General features: G+C 39.3%; 1 protein-coding gene across 2 annotated transcripts in view; it reads left to right on the top strand.

Moving 5' to 3' along the window:
• LOC142143581 (ephrin type-A receptor 3-like) overlaps positions 1 to 21802 on the top strand; it is a 174192-nt gene that overhangs the window by 64419 nt on the left and 87971 nt on the right. For both annotated transcript variants that reach the window (XM_075201529.1, XM_075201528.1), the window contains 3 exons: positions 10160 to 10315; positions 14135 to 14470; positions 18616 to 18728. In XM_075201529.1, coding sequence (XP_075057630.1) covers positions 10160 to 10315; positions 14135 to 14470; positions 18616 to 18728 — 605 coding nt within the window. The remainder of the gene's footprint in view (positions 1 to 10159; positions 10316 to 14134; positions 14471 to 18615; positions 18729 to 21802) is intronic.

The raw sequence follows: 21802 nt of genomic DNA, 5'->3' as shown, positions 1-21802 counted from the left end.
CTTTTCTCTTCAACAAAATATATTTTTCTTAGAGCTACGGGCATAATTGCCTACTCTCCTGGAATGTCCGGGAGACTCCCGAATTTTTGGGAGTTCTCCCGGACTCCTGAGAGAGCAGGCAAAATCCCGGATCCAGCTGTCCCCGTTGTTGAAGATGGTTGGGGCGGGGCTAAATGCGCCATCATGGCTCGCCCCCTGCTGCGATTGGCTAACATTTCCTAAGATTGACAGGGGCAGAGCCTAGCGGAGCACCACGTGTGGCCACGCCCCCCTCAACGGAACTCCTCCCGGACAGCTGCCTTCAAAAGTAGGCAAGTATGGCTACGGGTGGTGTGTAATGCTCTCTCTTACAAGTTCTATACATCCAGAAACCCACCCCAACCCCCACTCCCTCCGTTGCTATACGTAGGGCAAATATTAGATTAAGGATCAATTGTCTACAAACGGACAACAACTTGAATATTCAAAATGGGCAAGGACAAAGAGAAAATAAAATAAGTGGGATAAATATGGATTAAGCATTTTTCTCAGTTTATTATTATAATATGTTAAACATTTGTTACATTTCTTTGTGGTTTTTATCGTATTACTGTTTTGTCACACAGCAACAACTCTTTCACCTTTAGCATTGTATGTAAATGAGAAAAAAGAAACAGACATAACTGTCAATTTGCAGTAATGAAAGAGATGGTTTGCTGAATTCTGTCACTTTAGCTCTAGTAATAGTAATTAGAGCGTATCTATACAATCAGCTATTTGTAGCGAATTGGGAAGGGGCATGTTGTAGCCCAGACTACTTAGTTTAACAACTCATAAAGGATGGGTGACTGGTTCAGCACAGATGTAGATGTGATACAACAATTTTTATATGTGCTGTTTTTTTCCCCACCAGGAGGTAGCACATGAATTAATGGCAAAAATGTGCAGGTCATCTTTTTATTAATTGGAGGATGATGATTTTTGCAAAGTTTATTTCTAAGACAATGTGATGATATGGGTTGATTGAAAGTCCAGTGTAAATATTGCAATATTTAAAAAGAACCTGTCACTTGTGCATTCCTTACAAAATCACATTAAGGCAGTATGGGCAGCACCAGGGCCGGATTTACCATTAGTCAACCTAGGCAATTGCCTAGGGCCCAGTGGTTCCCAGAGGGCCCTCCCAGGGCTAGTGGTGAGACCAACCTTTAAAAATGGGCCGCTACTTATGGGCCAGTGCTATATGCTTGCTAATGTCTTCCAGCCAGCCCCTGAATAGGGGTATATGTTATGCTAAAAAACTATAGTGCTATGGATTTTTTCAGGGAGGGGGCCCCAAACCAGTATCTTGTCTAGGGCCCCATGTGGTCTAAATCCGGCTCTGGGCAGCACGGTGGCTAAGTGGTTAGCACTTCTGCCTCACAGCGCTGGTGTCATGAGTTCAATTCCCAACTATAGTCTTATCTGTGTGGAGTTCCCCGTGTTTGCGTGGGTTTCCTCCGGGTTCTCCGGTTTCCTCCCACACTCCAAAAACATACTAGTAGGTTAATTGGCTGCTATCAAAATTGACCCTAGTCTCTCTCTCTGTGTGGATGTTAGGGAATTTAGACTGTAAGCTTCAATGGGGCAGGGACTGATGTGAATGAGTTCTCTGTACAGTGCTGCTGAATCAGTGGCGCTATATAAATTCATGGTGATGATGATGATAATACACCGACCTACATTAGCTTATTTATTTTCTCCTTTCCTTCTGCAAGTCCCTTGATCTCCTCACCTGGCCAGCAATTGGTGACACCAAATAACGTATTGGTATCTCCTGTGTATATCCTGATTCCCAACTAGCACTAACACTAGTGTTCTCTGAACTTGTGCGTGAGCATCAGCAATTACACCCCCAACGCGCTTCTCTTCCCCCAGCATAAAGCCAAGTGGTGGGGCCAGATGTCTGGGGCTGGGGACAGAGTGGCTAATTTGCATACATGATTTGTGTGGAAAATGACCATGAAAATAAAGTGTTTGCTTTTTCATTTGATGTGCATATTATAGACCATTTTCCCAAAGGATGTTTTCAAAACTGTTGATGTTATGTGGTTTTTTTAATTCTTGTAAATGTATTGTGTCTGCTTTATTCAGGGCAATGCATCATTTTTTGCAGGAAACTGAAATTGCTCTTTTCCGTCAGTGCAATATTGCCCTAAGTCAGGGATAGAGGAATGTAAGAGCTGAATAAGAACTAGATCTTGTATTGTACATGGACTCGGTGTGGTTATATCTGTTTACCATGTTCCCCCTTACAGTGAGCTAAGTATCCTGCTAATATGTGTACATTATTACAGAGTAAATCTTAGAGCCTGTAAATTTATAGCAAGCCAATGATTTTCAAATCCTCCTGCTTATTAGTTTTGTGTATGTTTTATAATTAATTAAAAAAAGTCATTACTATTTTGCGAAATATTTAATAGACAGGAATTCCCTTAAATCTGAGGTACCCATTGAAACCTAGGGGCTAAGCAGAGACAAACCATAAACGCTGGAGACGTTAATGGGTTATTCTGGTGATGACGCAAATCTCACCTTCAGAAACCTGCAAACGTCAGTGAACGCTGCATGATAAGAAAACTAGGAAATATCATTCTCTGCCCACTTCATGATGACAATGGTGTGACAAGTCCCACCAACTTCTTCTCACACCTTCCCCTGCGTATGGTGGAAGAGAGGTATGAATAGTATTAATACAAGGAAAAGAAAGACCGCACTAGGTGGTCCATTATACTTCCTCACAGATAAATACGCCAATTCGGCTTGGATAATAGTAACCATCCAAATCTAGGAAGGGTGCACCCGATCATTAGTATTTGGAACCAATGTAAAAAGAAAGTAAAAGAAATGATCCTAAGGGGCACTCAAATGGACAAAAATGTATCTTAAATTGTCCTAAATACTGTTAAATACATCTTTATTAAGAAAATTCATCAGAAAATCATTTCTAGTAGCAAAATATTAAAAAGTGTTTATGAATAGTAGGCAGTTATGCTTTATCTAGTTCAGAAAGGCAGAATAGGCTTTTGAAAATGTGTCCATGATCATGTTTGACCCAGTCGATGACCTTTGTTTTTAACATTGATTATTTGCTAACACTAACACCTTGCTTTTGTTGCTGGATGAAGTTATTAGTAAAGATGTAGTTCATTTCTTTTAGGCAGATTGCGCTCTCCACTTCTTCATATTAGCCCAACCAACTCACATAGCGGTCTGTGTTAGTGGAAAGTGGCTGGAGGCAGCAGATGTTACTGGGGGTCTATGCTAGAGACACCTGATTGTACCGATTCATCTGTAACTGTTATCCAGTATGATGTCTAACTTAAAAATGGATTAGAACTGAGTATATGAAGGGCAGGGCTGGCAAATTTTAGCTCGGGGGGGCAAGACTTGACTCTGCAGCCTATTTTAAAGGGAAAAAAATGCAGGTGCCCAATGACCCAGCCCAAGGCATCCCACTATGTGACCGGCCCAGGGGGCAACCAGCCCCTGAGTATATGAATTATGACTACAGCATCACTATAGCACTTGCTATTTTGGGAAGGTTGGCAACAATTTACAGTGAGACGACAATTTCTCCTGCATGACAATTATGTCTATGCCTATCTCCTGTGCCAAGGAATTCTACAAAATTATTGCTTGTATAAGAAAGGCCATAGGGCCACATATCTTAAGGTACAAATGCCTATTTGTGGAAAATACTCCTCTGTGATCAGCAAAGACAAGTTTTTTTTTTGTTAGTTACATTTCAATTAACCAATTCTCTGAACATTCTAACCTGTTATTACCAAAAATATAATAGGGAAGGGTGAATGTTCTGGTTCATGGCAGACGGAGCACTGCGCCAAGCCGCCTCTATCAGTAGGCCTCTTACTCTCATCTATATTTATAGGTTTATTCTTTTGATCAAGTCTGTTCCTAGAAGAGACAGTACGGTAACCACCAAACCACGTGTTCTTGAAACATTTAGCACTAGGCCACTGAATTATTTATTAATGTACTATTGATTGCTTAGCCTTTCATCATTAACTACATTAAGTCCTGTATCCTTTGAAATGGCTCCCAAACCTTTATTCACAGACTTAAAATAGTCTCAAAATCTTCTTAAGCAAACTAGCATGTCACTTTACATCTAATTGTCATGTCATGTCTGGTAAATATACATATAGAGCGTAATAAGTGGACAGAACACTTCGGCTTCCTCTCCACTGTTGCCTGTATTCCCTGTGGATGTTCCTACATCTATACAGCTTGTATGTCAACCCGGAACTTGTAACGGCAGAATAACTGGAACTTACTATAGTAAGCAACAGTAAAAGCAGCTATAATGAGTATGCAATTGAAAACCGTGTTCATTTTCACTTTTAATTGGAATAAGTGGATTTTTTTTCTCAATGAAGGTAACAGAACTTAGGTGCTACAACTTATTTTTTAATAGTGAGTTATCATAATGTTATACAATTGCCATTATTGTTGAACAGTAGAAGAGTGGAAGTATCAACATGTTTGAGTCTATACTCATTGGCGAGTATACTGATTGGTTCATTCAATTAGACAAGTGATACCACCTCCTGCTTTATATTGCAATATGATTTTTAAAGAGGAAGCAGCGCTTTGGGCCCAGGGCCATCTTAACAACATTATGGGCCCCCGGGCAAAGCAGTGCACCGGGGCCCCTAAATATATATATATATATATATATATATATATATATATCTATATATCACTTTTTTTTTAAATGTGCTCGCTCATTGATCCTTGAAGTACAGCAAGTAAAAAATCAAATCCCCCTTCACTTACCTTTCAATCGTCTTGTTCTCCGATTGCACCCCTTTTTTCTCTTCATTTTTCTTATTCTGTGTCTTCTGTTTCCTTAAATCCTTGCTGCCTCTTCTCCATTGCTTCTCGCATCGTGGCTCCTCCGTGCTGCGCTCCTCAATGAAAATTTCTGGCCCAACATTCAGTGCTAGCGCAGCACGGAGGAGGGGAACAGGGAGGGAGCCGGATCGCCACCTGGCCGCAAAATGTAAGTATTTGGTTTTTTTGCAGGAATTTTCATTTTGGAGGATTATTTATTGTAATTAAGAGCCCTGCCTATGGGGCCCCCTTGCCCGTGTGGACCCCCGGGCACCTGCCCATCGTGCCCAATGGAAAAGATGGCCCTGTTTGGGCCAGGTGATTAAAACCCTCCGGTTTCTGTAACTAAAAAAGTGTCTGGGGTTGCTTCCCCTGGGACACCTGCCCTTCTTGATTTACTTACCATCCACTTTTCTCCAGATTTCACGGCCTATGATGTAGAAGGCACAGGGATAAGCACCACAGATCAATATGGAGGAAAATCAGAAAACTGTCAAGGTTTCCAAGGTTCAACTTGACTATAGTTGTGGTTACAAAACTGTGGCCATGGCTTTATTTGGAAGTTTTTTCTTACCTAAATATCCACTTAAAGCTGCACTACCACCTATTGCAATACTGTAACGCAAAATCCCCTTAACTCTATCCTTCGGAATGCTAGATGCAGCCAGTTTCCCCGAGGTTCTGCCGGTTCCGTCATTTTATTAACCAACTTAAAATAGAGGTGATGGGCCTGATTCATTAAGGAACTTAAATGAAGAAGTTTCTTATTTCAGTCACCTAAATACTGACTGTTTTTTCATGTAGCACACAAATATCAACTTTAAATTTCAGTGTACAAATAAGCTACCAAGTATTTGTGTTCTACAAGAAAAAACAGTCAGTATTTAACTTATGTGCAAAACAGAAAAACTAATTTTCACCCCTTGCATTGTAACATGGTTTTGTCCAGGAGACTGAAATAAGAAACTTCTTAATTTAAGTTCCTTAATGAATCAGGCCCGATGTGTGTAAGTGGGAGAACCATTTACAGGATACAATATTTTAATTGGTCCTCCTGCTCTCACCTCACCCCCCTTCTAGCATTTTTTGGCTGGAGCTGTAATGCTGTGTATATATTCTGGTGCTTTTGAAATCTACATAGTCATGCAAGCAGCTCGTTTCACCAGTATACCAATCTGACATTTTTGCACTAGCCCAGGCTCTCTCCCAGCAGTAGGCACACAGCGGTATCCATTCCTATAGATAAGTCACCTGCTCCTAAGCCTGGAAAAGACAACACTCTGCCATCTTAAGTCTGCCGCAGACTTCCCAAACACATACGTATTCCCCAGCACAGTGTCCTGGAGCATTAAATCTAAGAGCTATTGATTGTGCAGAGCAGATCTGAGTCAGTGAGTCTTCAATATTTAATAACATTGCTGATTTGTGAGGCTGGCTGTGTTCAAAGAATCCAGATCCTTTGTGTTTACTCATCCCACAGTTTGTTCATCCTTGGATGGAGATCAGGGCAGATCAATCAGCAAGAAAATGTCAGCCTGTAACCAGTCTCTACTTTTTATCCCATTGGATCTCCGGTTTTTTGGCCGAGTATGATACTGTTTTTTTGCAGGTTGTTGCTGTGTCTGTGAAGCTGTGCTCTCATGTGCAGGTAAAGGTTTCACCTCAATCAAAATGACAAACTCTTTGAGCCTCCAGCAAATATGAAAGATGAAGAAAGATAGCAAGGGATAATTTAATTCAAGATTGAATCTATGTTTGTGAGGCCAAAATGAGCAAGAAATTCAGGATCTTTAAGTTAAACTCAATGCTGTCAGCTATAAAGCAATTCTCTCTTTGGACCTGAGTCATTAAGTAAAGTATAACAAAACAATGAGTAAATGTTCTTCGGGACAAACCATGCTACAGTGCAAGGGGTGCAAACTAGTTTATTATTTTGCACAAAAGTAAAATACTGGCTATTTTTCATGTAGCACAAACTTACATAACAGCTTTATTTTTACACTGAAATTTTAAGTTGATCTAGGACATTCCCTACCCCAACTATAATCTGTCCCTACATTTTAAATTTACCTCCCCCTCCAATGCAACATAGTTTTGCCCAGGTGCAAAGTTACTCCTTTTTTATGCTTTGCTCTCCTTAATGACTCAATGTGTTGTGTAATAAGTACATTGGAAAGGCAGACAGATTTGGGGATTAAAGAGTTAAGCTGATCATGTCCATTGACTACATTAAAAGATGCTTTCCATTTTATATGGCATTTGCTTAATATATTTCATTGAGGTTTCTTATAGTTACCTCCTCTCCCAGAAGGTCCTGGAATTAGGGGTAGACATCCCAGACTCCGAAGACAGCGGGCAATTCTCCCGCAAAGACACTTGACTGCCTGCAAGGTGGGCGGGTTGTTCCGTGATGATGCAATTAGCATCATCATACACATAACCCCGCCTACTTCAAATGGTGTCATCAAGTCAGGCCAACCTCCTCTCTTCATACCTGTCCTCTGTATCTCCCAGACCGGGCAGGTGTGTAATGTAAGAGAATATGATTTCACTGTGCAGAAAATCACAGAAACCAATCTGACACTTGCTTTTATTGTTTTACATGCGCAACACTGAATAAAGCTAAGTGATGATTGGTTGCTGTGTGCTACTCAATCTTCTCCTACTTTTTGGACCTCCATTCCATGAGTTACACTTTGCGACCAACTCTACATGACTCACTAATGGCGCGTAACAGAGGAAATTCAGGCTTAGCACTTTAGCACTTGTTGCTGGTGCTCTAGCTGTTGTGAAGTGACCCTCTTAGGATAGTTTATAGTGGCACAACATTGCATCATACGGAGTGATATAGCATTATACGATTACATAAGATATGAGAGTGCACTACATGGTGCATGATGTCATTTCAGGTGCTTAACTTAAGCCCTTTCTATTAACTACTCTACAAGTCTTTTCTCATTGTACATCCCACTCCCATTCATTCACATCCTGCTTTCACCGCACTACACAGTGGTATATTACACACGCACCTCTCTTTCCCATTCCAGCCTCATCTCCGCTCACCCCTTTTTCTAGTTCTCTCCGTGAGCCCAGTGAATCTGTGCAGCAAAATGTGTCCTTGATTTTCAGTGCATTGAAGCAGAAGGAGACAATGTTTTATTGATGCAGTTTTTCCTGTATCTAAAGAGTCATGTGTCAGGGCTGTAATATAGGACAAATCTTCTATGGGCTGCTTCTTTCTGAACAATGAAGAACACGGTATGCACAGCCTACATTTAAATACATAATGTGTTTATTGTTGTTCTAACTGTTTTCTAGGCTGGCGTATAATAAAATATAATAAAGGCCAAAGCAGTCAACCCACTTGCCAGGTGCGCTAATTTCCAGGCAAAGATTTCTTTGAAATGCTCATTCTTTATAGTTTGTGAATGCGTGCCATTCAAGTGCCTTAGTCATATGCGCTGTGCTCTATAACTAACATTAATATAACACAGTAAGCTAGAGAAATATTATTTATTGCAATCTAAAATGTTCTCCCCGAACCTTTAGTATGGTGTCACATGATAGCATTAGTTCCTCCAATTTTTCTTTTTAAAGATGTTGCCCTATTAAAATGAATGGGTTTTGCCTATGGGGTGTCTCACACAGGATGCTCTGCAACTGAAATTGTTAAGTTGCTGCAAGCAGCGTTTAGGGCCAGTTTCAAACATACTGCATGGAAGTCTGAACCTATGGTGATTAGACATTTGATGGAAAATGTCTTGGATTTTATGTTTGTTTGTCTTAGCTTATAACATTTGTTTAAGATGACTGCTGATATGTTATTACAGATATATGTCCCTTTCTTTAATTATATGTATTGTTTTACCTGATTATTAAGAGTAATGTGTGGGTCCTTTAAAAGGTTAAAGGGCCACCATTGCAGCACCTGAAGTCTATCAGGCTGCCCATCACTGTTTGAGAAGTTATCCCTCTTTATTTCCCTTTTTGTGTGATACCAGCCTTATATATAAATGATGATGATGATGATATGTCAATACAAACAATAAAGGTCACTTACAAAGCTCAACCAAGCATTATTTTAGGAGCAATATGAATGTGACTGTCCTAAATTATAGTTCTTGATGTTCTGTTTTTGGGAATTGGAAGGGGCATGACCTTGTAACGTTGAGGCAGTTGTCGCGTCACATGTCCCCTTCCACCCCCTAAATACACACCCGCATTGCTGCAGCTCCTGTGCACTGTTGCACTGCTGTGCAACTTGGCAATAAGTGAGATATACCTGCCACCATTCAGGGCAAAAGTCTTCCTTGGTGGGTTAGAAGGACAGTCCATTAGACTATCCCACTTAAATCAGGACTGTTTGCATGTATGTCTAAAGTGATAGTAGGCATGAGTTTGAACTCGTGTATTCCATCCATAACCTACAAAAAGTTGTGCATAGATTTTTTTCATGGTGCTAGTTCCCAAAAGCGGAAGATATGAGTGCACTTATGTATGAACTAGTTTCTAGGAAATATATGCACACAAGCTAGCGTTTGCTGCCATAAAAATATCTTTATATAATATTCTTTTACTCACCATTTATATTTCTACTGTTAAACTAACCTATCAAAGATTGTATGGGGAAGGATTCTTTACATTATTTAGTAAAGAGTTTTTACATAGTCCTAAGATATATTAAAAGTGATCTAGATATGGAAGGCTATGACCTAAAAAAAAGAAATCATTTTTGGCAAGACTTCCACATATGGTCACTGCCCCCCTTGGCTCCACAAATTCACAGACTGATGGTACCTGCACACCTTATCGGCAAAGGTCTAGTTTATGTGAGGTGCTGGGCAATATGGTCCTTCCTAGGGCCAGTGATGTCACACAAGCTGAAATGTCTGCAGTCATATTTTACCTGTATCAGATCTCATTAGGACACTGCCCTAAGGAAACGGCAGGAGCGTCAGCTGTGTAATGAAGTGAGGAGATAATACTTTGTTCCTTGCAGAAAGTCCATTTATAGTCTAACTCTAGAGCTAGGACAACATTCTGCTCTATGGTGTGATAGGATATGTAAGGTACAGGCAGAACACAAATGATAGGTAAAATCTGGGTGGAATAACAATTACAGGGGAGAACCACAAGGCCAAATTCTGACGAAGAAACATGCAGAGTTCCGCTCCCAAACGAGTAATGAAGTGAACATTTCCAGTTGCAGGCTGTTATTTGAACCTGTTTTCATTTATGCTGCTTGAGTCCACAATTTCACCATGTGCTCTTCTTTGTATTCCAGCCTGCCGTCCAGGGTTCTACAAAGCATTGCTTACCGATTCCTACTGTACTAAGTGTCCACCCCACAGCTACTCTCTGCAGGACAGCTCTGCCGAATGCACATGTGAGAAGGGCTTCTACAGGGCAGAGTCCGACCCCAAGTCTACATCCTGTACACGTAAGTTATCTAAAAGAAGGTTTACTGAATTATATTTATTGAAGAGTGGCACTAACAAATACGTATTCATAAAATGTGTCATGTACACTAATTGTAAGTGTGGTGCCACTGTTAAGATGAAGCCTACAAAATATACAGCTCCATATAGTGGATAGAGAGCACTCGATTATACACTATGAAACACTATACAAAATATGTCATGCTTAATTTATCAATTATAATCAGCACAGTTGCTTAGATCTAAGCCGCCTGGCAAAGAGAAGTTGCCTCTCAAATGATGATGTCTGATGTATATACTGAGTGTAGGGAAACGTCCTACAGGAAGAAAGGAACCGTCTAGCTCAAATCGCTGGATAAAGCAAGGCCAGTTGTCCTGTGATATACACCATTAGATCCAGTTGTGATGTTGGTGACATAGATGATTGCTTACCATCACAGGTTAATCAGCATACAGAGAAAATGCACCATCTCTGTGAGAAGCAGTGTGTAAAATTCCTACATACTTTTCCCCCTAAGACATACTACAAAGGCATTATGCAAAATGTGTGCAGGACTCTCCTACACCAGCATACTCACATCTCGTCTGGAGCTAATGTTGTGAGTCCTCACAAGTATAATAATGTTATCTGGGGTGTATTAATGTTACCAAATCACATTAATACACTCCCCAGGTAACATTAATACCCCACCACCAGATAACATTAATACACCCCCTTCCCCAACACACTTAACTATCCATGAAGAAACTGCTGTGGTCTCTGCACCAGCCAGCGTGCAGAGTGCAGTAGAGAGGTGGAGATCAAATGAGGAGTAGGAAGGGGCAGGGAGGTGAAGGTAAGGAAAGGGTGGAGAGGTGGGGGGGAAGGAACAGATCTGTGACACAGTGCATTGGTGCCTGGGCCAGCCGCCAGGAAGCAGAGCAGCAAAGGGTCAGCCCCAATAAGCCCTGTATTGCAGATCATCCGATAGACAATCTAGGCCATCATCCAACAGCCGTGGCTGCAGGTGGGTGGCTTTGGGTCTGCTATGCCCTAAGCAATCGCCCATGTCGCCTAATGGCAGGCCTTGCCACTGGCCTGGCACTAATCTGTTCTCTGCTTTTAAGTAAAAAAGCAAAAATGTCCATCAACAAGTTTTTGAAAACATGGGCTATCTGGGAAATTAGAGGAGGCTGCCAGCTATGCTGCCATTATTTCTGTACATATTACTCTTCATACTACTTCCATTTATAAAGCTGCATGTTGTTGCTGAATTGCTATCTAAACAAGCACTCTTAGCAGGTCTTATGTTATAATATAACCCTACACAAGTAAATTGTTTTAATGTAGCTACATAAAGAACAAGTGTCCTTTAATAGAGGACATACCTGTGTAGTACTGTACGTAGTATATTAAAGGTACTCAGGAACCATATGATAAAGTACTAATCATGTAGTGTTTGTGAAATGTAATGCTATCCATGCATCAGACAAAGGTAAGCCTCTTCCATATGCTCAGTTCTTTGTTTAGTAATGCAAGAGGATAATAACTCGCCAATACATCATAAAGAACAAGTTATACATGATAAAAAAAAGCATTCATATAATCTGGCTAATGCTTAGCAGCTGTGCTTTCTTAGTTATGTACATATATATATATATATATATATATATATATATATATATATATATATATATAGTAATATTAGTAAAATATTTTATAATAAGGATTGCCTTATGTCATATATTTTTCCCAATTGTTCTTACTTGTAGTGCATTTTCCTGTTATTACCACTTCTGATCTGCCCATATCACACCCATAATCTACTTAACAATGGCCGGTTTTCTGAAGCTGAACCCCTGGAGTATGTAACAGGCTTATAGACTGCAGCATGGGGTCTAGTGAGAGTCCGGTCTATGCCAGGGTTCCCTACATGGAAGTGATAGGCTTTGCTGCAGAACCCCCACAAGTTGCAGTCCCTATGCTTGCTCCACAAAGCAGCAGATGCAAAGATAGGACACAGAGGAATAAGACAGAATCATAGTTGAGGATAGGCAAGTGATCAGAGCAGGTACAGGTGTGGAACTGAGAATTAAGCCAAAGATCAGGGTCATTAGCGGGAGGGGATGGTCAGGAAATATGCCAGGTCAGTGATGGGTAATTAGAACAATTAACACAGTGTGCAAATCAGCCAGGCCTATCCTATCCTAAATCCTATTTAGGAGTGCAATGCACCTAGAGTTCCACCAAAGGCAAAGGGGGAGCCTAAAATGCTGAATGAGTCACGTGCAATGGGAGGGGTTGGCATTTACAGAGTAGCTGGAGTTTGCACCAGCTGCACTGAAACGTTGGGCAGTGTGACGACATTCCTTGCAGAGTAAAGAGAGCACAACTAGTTCTGTGGAGCAGAAATGAAATTTACTTTTGTGGAGCAAGATTATTGAAATGATATAATTGGGCGGAGAACTCTTAATAATAATAATAATAATAATAATAATAATTAATTATTACTATTATTATTATTATTGACATTTATTTAACAAGCACCAGCATGCTCCACAGTACTTTATAACTGGGAACTAACATAGTAAGAAAACAAGACGGTGTATAAATAAACTATACATTGGGGTGAGAGGCCCCTGCTCGCAAGCTTAAAACCTCTATGAAAATAGTAGGAAAGTATGATTGTTGGGCTGCATTTTCATCTCCACAATTTTGCTGCTTCCTCTCTGTGTCAGCGAAAAGTTCACTTTAACAGCGTAACCAGTGTTGGTGTGACATTTTGTGTAACTACACACTTCTGATGCAGTACTTAATTTCATTTGTTATCTTTGCCTTATAGGAGAAAGGTAGCAGCATATGTTTATTATCAGGAAGAACATGATAAAGCTGTGCTATGCTCTCTTCACTGATATAAACCTATCTAGATACCAGCTTAGTATTGCCTCAAAAGACAACATAAAAAATCAACTCTGCCTATTGATATAAATACGCACTGAATAGCGTAGGAGAAAGTCATAAATATAGAGCATTGTATCTATTCAACGTTGCAGGAGGACATGCAAAAAATCTGAACATTAAAGTGATTGGAAGATAGATAACCCCATTCTTCATATACAAAATGCAGATAAATCAAATTTTTAATTTACTGACAACTTATTGAACAATAGAATGAAAGTTCTATAATTCTAACTCAGTAATAAAGTATATTTTCCTTTTAACACTTTGCTAATTATACATTTTTAATAGTATGTTGTTCTACATCTGTTTTAAAAATCTGTTGTAGACATTATCGATCAATTAAGCGAAGTTTCATTAATAATTTGCCTTATGCGTAATCACGCATCAAGAGATGTTTTTGTCTGTTTACAAGCACAGCTTAAAATGAATCATTTTGGGCTTTTAAGAGAAGAAACCCTTGGCATCTGCTCAGCTTACACTCTGTACTCTGGTCCTTGGCTGGTGTCCAGGGTGATTGTACAAGGGAGTGTCCCTTGTCAGAAACCTGATAGACACACTTGCTTTGAAGCCTCTGATAACGGAATCCTTAGATCCGATTTGTGACAGGAAGATGGATTGTGGGAGATGCTCAGAATACTGGGATGAATGGGACAGAGGTTGAACTTCCCAGCAGTAACTGTCATAAAATCTGTGTTTCTATCAGGGAATGATTAATAGTATTCCTTTAAAAGCCCTATTATGATGAATAGTTCCTGTCTGTATAAAGGTTATCTGCTATGGTGTCACTGGTGATTTCTTGGACAGGTGTGCTTCCTCCTGATTTGCTGTAACTCACTAAATGTCACCACCACCTATATTTCTCTCCTGTATCTTTTTTAAGGTCCTCCATCTGCTCCATATAATGCAATTCCCACCGTCAACGAGACATCTGTCATTATGGAGTGGAGCCCCCCTGAGGACTCTGGGGGCAGAATGGATGTCACGTATAACGTTCATTGCCGAAGGTGCCTAATGGAAGGGCAGAAGTGCAGCCCCTGTGGAAGTGGGATCCATTATATTCCTCGACAGTTTGGTTTGTTCCATCCTCGTGTACTCATCACAGATCTGCTTCCTTACACCAACTACACATTTGACATTGAGGCTTTGAACGGTGTGTCTGAGCTCAGCTCTGGTCCTAAGCAATTTATTTCTGTCAATATTACTACAAGTCAAGTAGGTGAGAACTTTTTCATTGATGTTACACACTCTAAGACTGTGTTTCTGTTATGGTTCTATCTAGATTTGCCAGACATCAAACCTTTATCTGAGTTTTCTCCTAGAATGTAATGTGGTGATACAGAATGGGAAAGTTGTTGCTATTTTCATAACAAAGATTCATGTTTATATGGATATTTGTTTTCATTTTCCAAACTGTACTAGACAAAAAAACAAAATCTGATCAGTTGCTATAGGTTACACCATCTTTTTTTTACAGTTAACTGTGCATCCCTTTTTTATAAATGCCCACTAGTGGTATATACACCAGTACATGATAAAAAACCACTAGCCTTGTTGCTGTGTCATATACTGCTCTCTCGTTCGTGTAAGCAGGGGCATCATTGGGGAACTCAAGTATGGTGCTCAGGGTCTACCTGATGGAAGGGTTCACCCTCTCTTGCCTCCAGCAAGTTCTCCTTACAAGCAGAAGAGTGTGCACTAACTGAATGAGTAAATGGAGAGTGAGGACCCTGCTTGTATACTAGCTGAACGCCTGCTTTTTGCACGAGCCACCAGATTGAAGGTCTGCCTTTCACACTAGCCACCAGGGCTTTATAAGCTAGCCACCAAATTTCAGGTTTACTTTATATAATAAATGTAGATCTCCTTTACACACTAACCACCGGAGTCAGGGCCTGATCATCTAATAGGCTGACTAGGCTGCAGCCTGGGGCTCAAGGCTTTTTGGGGGTGCAAAATTGTGAGCTGTATGAGCTGAAATTCATTTTAAAGTATAAGAGAAAATGTAAGGTTTTAATATAGGGCAACGGGGTGCTACATGCATATTAGCCTATGGGGGCCCTGAACAATTAATCAGGGGCCGGATTCATTAAGGAACTTAAATTAAGAAGTTTCTTATTTCAGTCTCCTGGACAAAACCATGTTACAATGCAAAGGGTGAAAATGAGTTTTCTGTTTTGCACATAAGTTAAATACTGCCTGTTCTTTCATGTAGCACACAAATATCAACTTTACATTTCAGTGTACAAATAAGCTATCAAGTATTTGTGTGCTACATGAAAAAACAGTCAGTATTTAACTTATGTGCAAAACAGAAAACTCATTTTCACCCCTTTCATTATAACATGGTTTTGTCCAGGAGACTGAAATAAGAAACTTCTTAATTTAAGTTCCTTAATGAATCAGGCCCCAGGTTCTTACCGGAGTTGAGGTTGCTTTACATGGTAGCCTCCAGATTGGGGGTTTGCTTTGTACACTAACCACCAGAATGGCTTGTGCACATTACATTTCATCTGGTCTCTGCTCTGTATAGTATTAACCAGAATGCATTCTGCTGATACTAGCCACTCGGATGGGCAATGTGTTGTATTTTTCTGACTTTTGTGGTAGTGTACAGGTGAAAAGTGTAAACTCCCATTTATCATGTGTCGGCATCAGGTCTGTCAGATACACTAATGCAAGTAACTGATGCCCAGATAAAATGCAGGCACTTTGTTCTGGATTTAAGGCTTCATGGATCTGAGGCTACCAAATGTAATGGACCTATTCAGATCATATTGGCACTTTTCTCACTCTCCTCCAATGCCCCCATGTTATTATTAATAGACACAGTTCCTCAAATAGTGAGGAAATAACTTTCCTTCATGTAAACTGATAAATGCATATCCATCACTTATTAATGCCCTCACTTAGGGGAACCACTGTTCCTAGATGCCACCTGTATATGCTGGGAGTTCTGAGTTCTTTCCTTGCCCCTGTGTCCAAGCATATGAAAAATGCAAACATTCATATAATAAAGGTTTTGTATGGTTTCTATCTTTTAAGGGGGTATTTCCGCAGCAGTTCTATAGCCTCCTTCTTAATGTCATCTTGGCCTTTGCAGTAGCCATGAAATTGCAAGACAATGTTACAGTGATTGGTGGGTTTTCAGAGATGTGCTGTATTAGGGCATTGCGAATGCTGCATCCAACATTTATACTGTCCCATAGTTCCCCCTCCATTATTTTCATGAGATTGATGGACAGGTGGCGCAGCCAGGAAATAGGAAAGAAGACAGTTTAAATACACTGCCTTAACGCCCTTTAGATAGTGGTACCTTAGCCACCTGGCTGTGTAGGCCCGTATGGTTTATACTTACCAAGTGGTATAATGCTTCTTCTAACATATGTAGTTAACAATAATGAGTTTCTGATTGGCAAAAATATTTCTACATCTATATATTAAATAATTGCAAGTGCATTGCTCCCATTTATGTAAAGGTGTCAGCATATGCAAAGATATACGGTTCTCTGTGAAAACCGCCACACATCGCTGGCCATTAGGTACTGCAAACCTCCACATTTACTATAGGGCAACTTGAGGCTGGGATGTTAAATGCCTGGTGGATTGAAAACAACTAGATTGCTGGCTAAACCACCAATTTAGTCAAAACCGCCATTAAAACTGCCATCAAAACCCCCAGAATAAGACACCTTTTTAATACCTGCTTCTGATTGGATAGCTGTCTTGCCATTCAGAATATAAGAAGAGGCACTGTTGACTTATTAAATTATGGGGGTAATCATTATTTATATTATTTATCGATTAAGGTGCAAAAATAATGTATAATTAACTTATGGGGCACAATTTATTTTTCTTTATACTAAGGGGATAATATTCTTATGTTATGTGGTCAACATGAATATAAAATTAGATTAAGGGGGCAATACTATTAGATTGCTAATGGAGACAATAAATATTTATGATGCCCACATGTGGCAGTACGTAGTGCCCCCATAATACAATACAATCATTTTTCCCCTTAATATAATGAAACATAAAATTTGCCCCATAAGTTAATTTTAAATGTATTTTGCCCATTAATCAATAAATGATGATTGCCCCCATAATTCATAAGTCATTAGTGCCTCCTCTTATGTTTTGAATGGCAATATAGCTCAAACAGCGTGCAGTGTGAGCAATCTCACCTCTAACAACCACCTCTTTTGTTTTGGCTGTTTTGCAGGCGGTTTGTCAAATAGCAGCTTAGTAAATCTGGCTGTTTGTATTTTGATTAGAGATGCTCAGGCTCGGTTCCTTGAGAACCAATCACATCCGAACTTAGGGGCACTCTCGCGCACCCTTGGAATCGAAAACGAGGCAAAACGCCATTGTTACGTCGTTGGATCTCAGGAGTTTTTAATTCCTTAAGATCCAACATAAAAGGGGCTGGTAGATAGGGTGGACCCCCACTTTTCTTTTCTGCCACTGCTGTGTGACAATGTGTCCTAGATGTGCTAGGAACTGCTATGTGTTTGTATCATTGCTTTGTCGCTTACCATCCAGCCAGGTCGCTGTAGTATTTGTCCGAAAGTGTATGTAATTAATATTGTGATCTGTGAGGTTGCCAAAATTGACTGCAAATGACTTGAAATTAGTGTTATTGGGGTTAATAATAATGTAGGAACAAAAAAAGAGCAAAAATATGTGATTTTAGCATATTTTAGGATTTTTCCTAAAAAATCCAAAACCAAAACACACAAGGGCGGTTTTGCCAAAACCAAAACCAAACCACAAAGCTAATCCAGATCCAAAACCAAAACCACTTCACGGGGGTCAGTGAGCATCTCTAATTTTGATCATGTTAAAAATCAGGTTAGCAATCTGTAAAGTGGTGGTTTGTGAAACCACCACTTTACAAATTGTTTACATGTGGTTTGCTGTTTTCAGCTGTTTTCCTTGCAATTTGGTCTTTAATAAATGGAAAAAAAACACCTAAAACAGCCCTTTAGTAAATCTAGCCCCATGTGTCATTTTCACTGTGTAGTAAAATAATTTATGCATACTATTATTTATTGTACACTACTAGTAATGTTTTTGTTTCTGTTCATTTATTTTCCATTGTTCCATGTTGTTACATTTATTATATTCTTATAACATTTTTCATCAGTAAAATATTTCAGTGTTAAATGTTAATTTATAACATGACTGTGTTCTGCATTTATTATCTGATTTTCAGATTTTTGTCCGTTTTCTATGTACTACACTGTTATACACAACTGAAGATAGACAAATTATTAACTTATGTTTATTTATAAGAAACTCGAAAAGGTTGTAAACATTGTTAATTTGTGCTGACACTAATGTTCTAAAATCTTCTCCCAGTCAATGTAATCCTGAAAGAACGAAAGAGCAAAGACAGCGTCACTTTGGCTTTTCAAGGACCAGAGAAGACTAACGATGCAGTGGTGGAATATGAAGTAATTTACTATGAAAAGGTCAGTGATACAAGCATGCAGTATTTCACTCCACATGTCATACTATAATATATATATATATATATATATATATATATATATATATATATATATATATACACAGAGAGAGAGAGAGAGAGAGAGAGAGAGAGAGAGAAATATTTATGTATAGAGAGAGAGAGAGAGAGAGAATAATATATATATATATATACAGAGAGAGAGAGAGAGAGTAATATATATATATATATATATATATATATATATATATATAGAGAGAGAGAGAGAGAGAGAGAGAGAGAGAGAGAGAGAGAGAGAGAGAATAATATATATATATATATATACAGAGAGAGAGAGAGAGAGAGAGAGAGTAATATATATATATATATATATATATATATATATACAGAGAGAGAGAGAGAGAGAGAGAGAGAGTAATATACATGCATACATACATACATATATATATAGAGAGAGAGAGAGAGAGAGTAATATATATATATATATACAGAGAGAGAGAGAGAGAGAGTAATATATATATATTAGAGATGGTCACTGACCCCCGTGTTTTGGTTTTGGATTCGGTTTTGGATCTGGATTACCGTCGTGTTTTGGTTTTGGTTTTGGTTTTGCAAAACCGCCATTGCGTGTTTTGGTTTTGGTTTTGGTTTTGTTTGGTTTTGTTTTGCTATTTTTTTGGAAAATCCATGTTTTTGGGCCTAAATTAACCCAATTTAGTGCTCCAACTGTTTTAGAGACAAGTAATCTAATTGTTGAGGTAATAAATCATCCAAAAAAACAGTTTAATTCTTCGTTGGTAGGCCTATTCTACACACAAAACAGATTGTCTTCCTCTCCATCTATGCATATTGGCAATGCAGCCATCGTCTTTGAATGTATATTACACCCTACACTTATAGTTAAATATGTAAAGAAATGGAAAAAGCCAGTTTGGTTTCTGTCTCTCAAGGCCCCCCTCCACTTGTATAAAATACCAAAAAATTCAGCCATTATAGACTGTACAATATTAATTGACATGGAGAAAGACAGTTTGGTTTCTGTCTCTCTAGGCCCCCCTCCACTTGTATAAAATACTAAAAAATTCAGCCATTATAGACTGTACAATATTAATTGACATGGAGAAAGACAGTTTGGTTTCTGTCTCTCTAGGCCCCCCTCCACTTGTATAAAATACAAAAAAATCCAGCCGTTATAGACTGTACAATATTAATTGACATGGAGAAAGCCAGTTTGGTTTCTGTCTCTCTAGGCCCCCCTCCACTTGTATAAAATACTAATAAATTCAGCCGTTATATACTGTACAATATAAATTGAAATGGACAAAGGCAGTTTGGTATCTGTCTGCATCAGATCCTCTCTCCACTAGGAGTAAAATAGAAAACTATTCAGCCGTTATATAATCTAGAATATAAATAGAAATTGAGAAAGGCAATTTGGTATCTGTCTGCATCATAATCATCAACATCATCATTAGCGCCCTCGTCGCCTACACAAATCTCCCCCTCATCCTCTTCTAATTCCAAAGTGGCATCCTCAATTTGGGTATCACCGGCTACACTCGGGCTATTAAGGCACACATCAGCAGAATGCTCACGATTAGACATCCCACTGTTGGATGGACTCTCCACAGGGATTGTTGTCATTTGTGAATCAGAGCAAATATTCTCCTGTAATGCCTCACTGGTATCTTGCAGCTCAGCTTTGACGCGTAACAGTAGTTGTGCACCAATTGTAGCCTGGGTAACTTTTTGGGATCTGCCACTAATAGCCAAAGGTGAAGGCCTCATTCTCTCTTTGCCACTGCATGTGTAGAATGGCATGCTTGCAATTTTTTTTTTATCGTCACTTAACTTTTGCTCAGTTACACTTCTTTTTCGCTTCAATACAGTAAATTTTTTTTTGGTTTTTGTTTTTTGCACTAATTTGAAAACACTATGTTGTTTGACATCGCCTTGGCCAGATGACGTACTGGGAACACTAACATCAGGACTGGTGACAGAACCTGGTTGCTCATTTAGATCATATGTGGACTGCTTTGAATCCATTCTGAGCGCAAACCACTGAGGAGTGCTAAAAATTATTGAGTAGATACTGCTGACAGATATGACTTTTGACAGCCAGAAATATCAATGCACAATTAGGGAGGACACCCCAAAAACACTGAGGAGTGCTAAAAATTATTGAGTAGATACTGCTGACAGATATGACTTTTGACAGCCAGAAATATTAATGCACAATTAGGGAGGACACCCCAAAAACACTGAGGAGTGCTAAAAATTATTGAGTAGATACTGCTGACAGATATGACTTTTGACAGCCAGAAATATTAATGCACAATTAGGGAGGACACCCCAAAAACACTGAGGAGTGCTAAAAATTATTGAGTAGATACTGCTGACAGATATGACTTTTGACAGCCAGAAATATTAATGCACAATTAGGGAGGACACCCCAAAAACACTGAGGAGTGCTAAAAATTATTGAGTAGATACTGCTGACAGATATGACTTTTGACAGCCAGAAATATTAATGCACAATTAGGGAGGACACCCCAAAAACACTGAGGAGTGCTACAAATTATTGAGTAGATACTGCTGACAGATATGACTTTTGACAGCCAGAAATATTAATGCACAATTAGGGAGGACACCCCAAAAACACTGAGGAGTGCTAAAAATTATTGAGTAGATACTGCTGACAGATATGACATTTGACAGCCAGAAATATTAATGCACAATTAGGGAGGACACCCCAAAAACACTGAGGAGTGCTACAAATTATTGAGTAGATACTGCTGACAGATATGACTTTTGACAGCCAGAAATATTAATGCACAATTAGGGAGGACACCCCAAAAACACTGAGGAGTGCTAAAAATTATTGAGTAGATACTGCTGACAGATATGACTTTTGACAGCCAGAAATATTAATGCACAATTAGGGAGGACACCCCAAAAACACTGAGGTGTGCTACAAATTATTTAGTAGATACTGCTGACAGATATGACTTTTGACAGCCAGAAATATTAATGCACAATTATGGGGGACACCCCAAAAGCGCTGGGGAGTGCCAAATA

The sequence above is a fragment of the Mixophyes fleayi genome, chromosome 3, assembly GCF_038048845.1.
Source record: "Mixophyes fleayi isolate aMixFle1 chromosome 3, aMixFle1.hap1, whole genome shotgun sequence".
Lineage (NCBI taxonomy): Eukaryota > Metazoa > Chordata > Amphibia > Anura > Limnodynastidae > Mixophyes > Mixophyes fleayi.
This window is presented reverse-complemented; position numbering and strand designations above follow the sequence as displayed.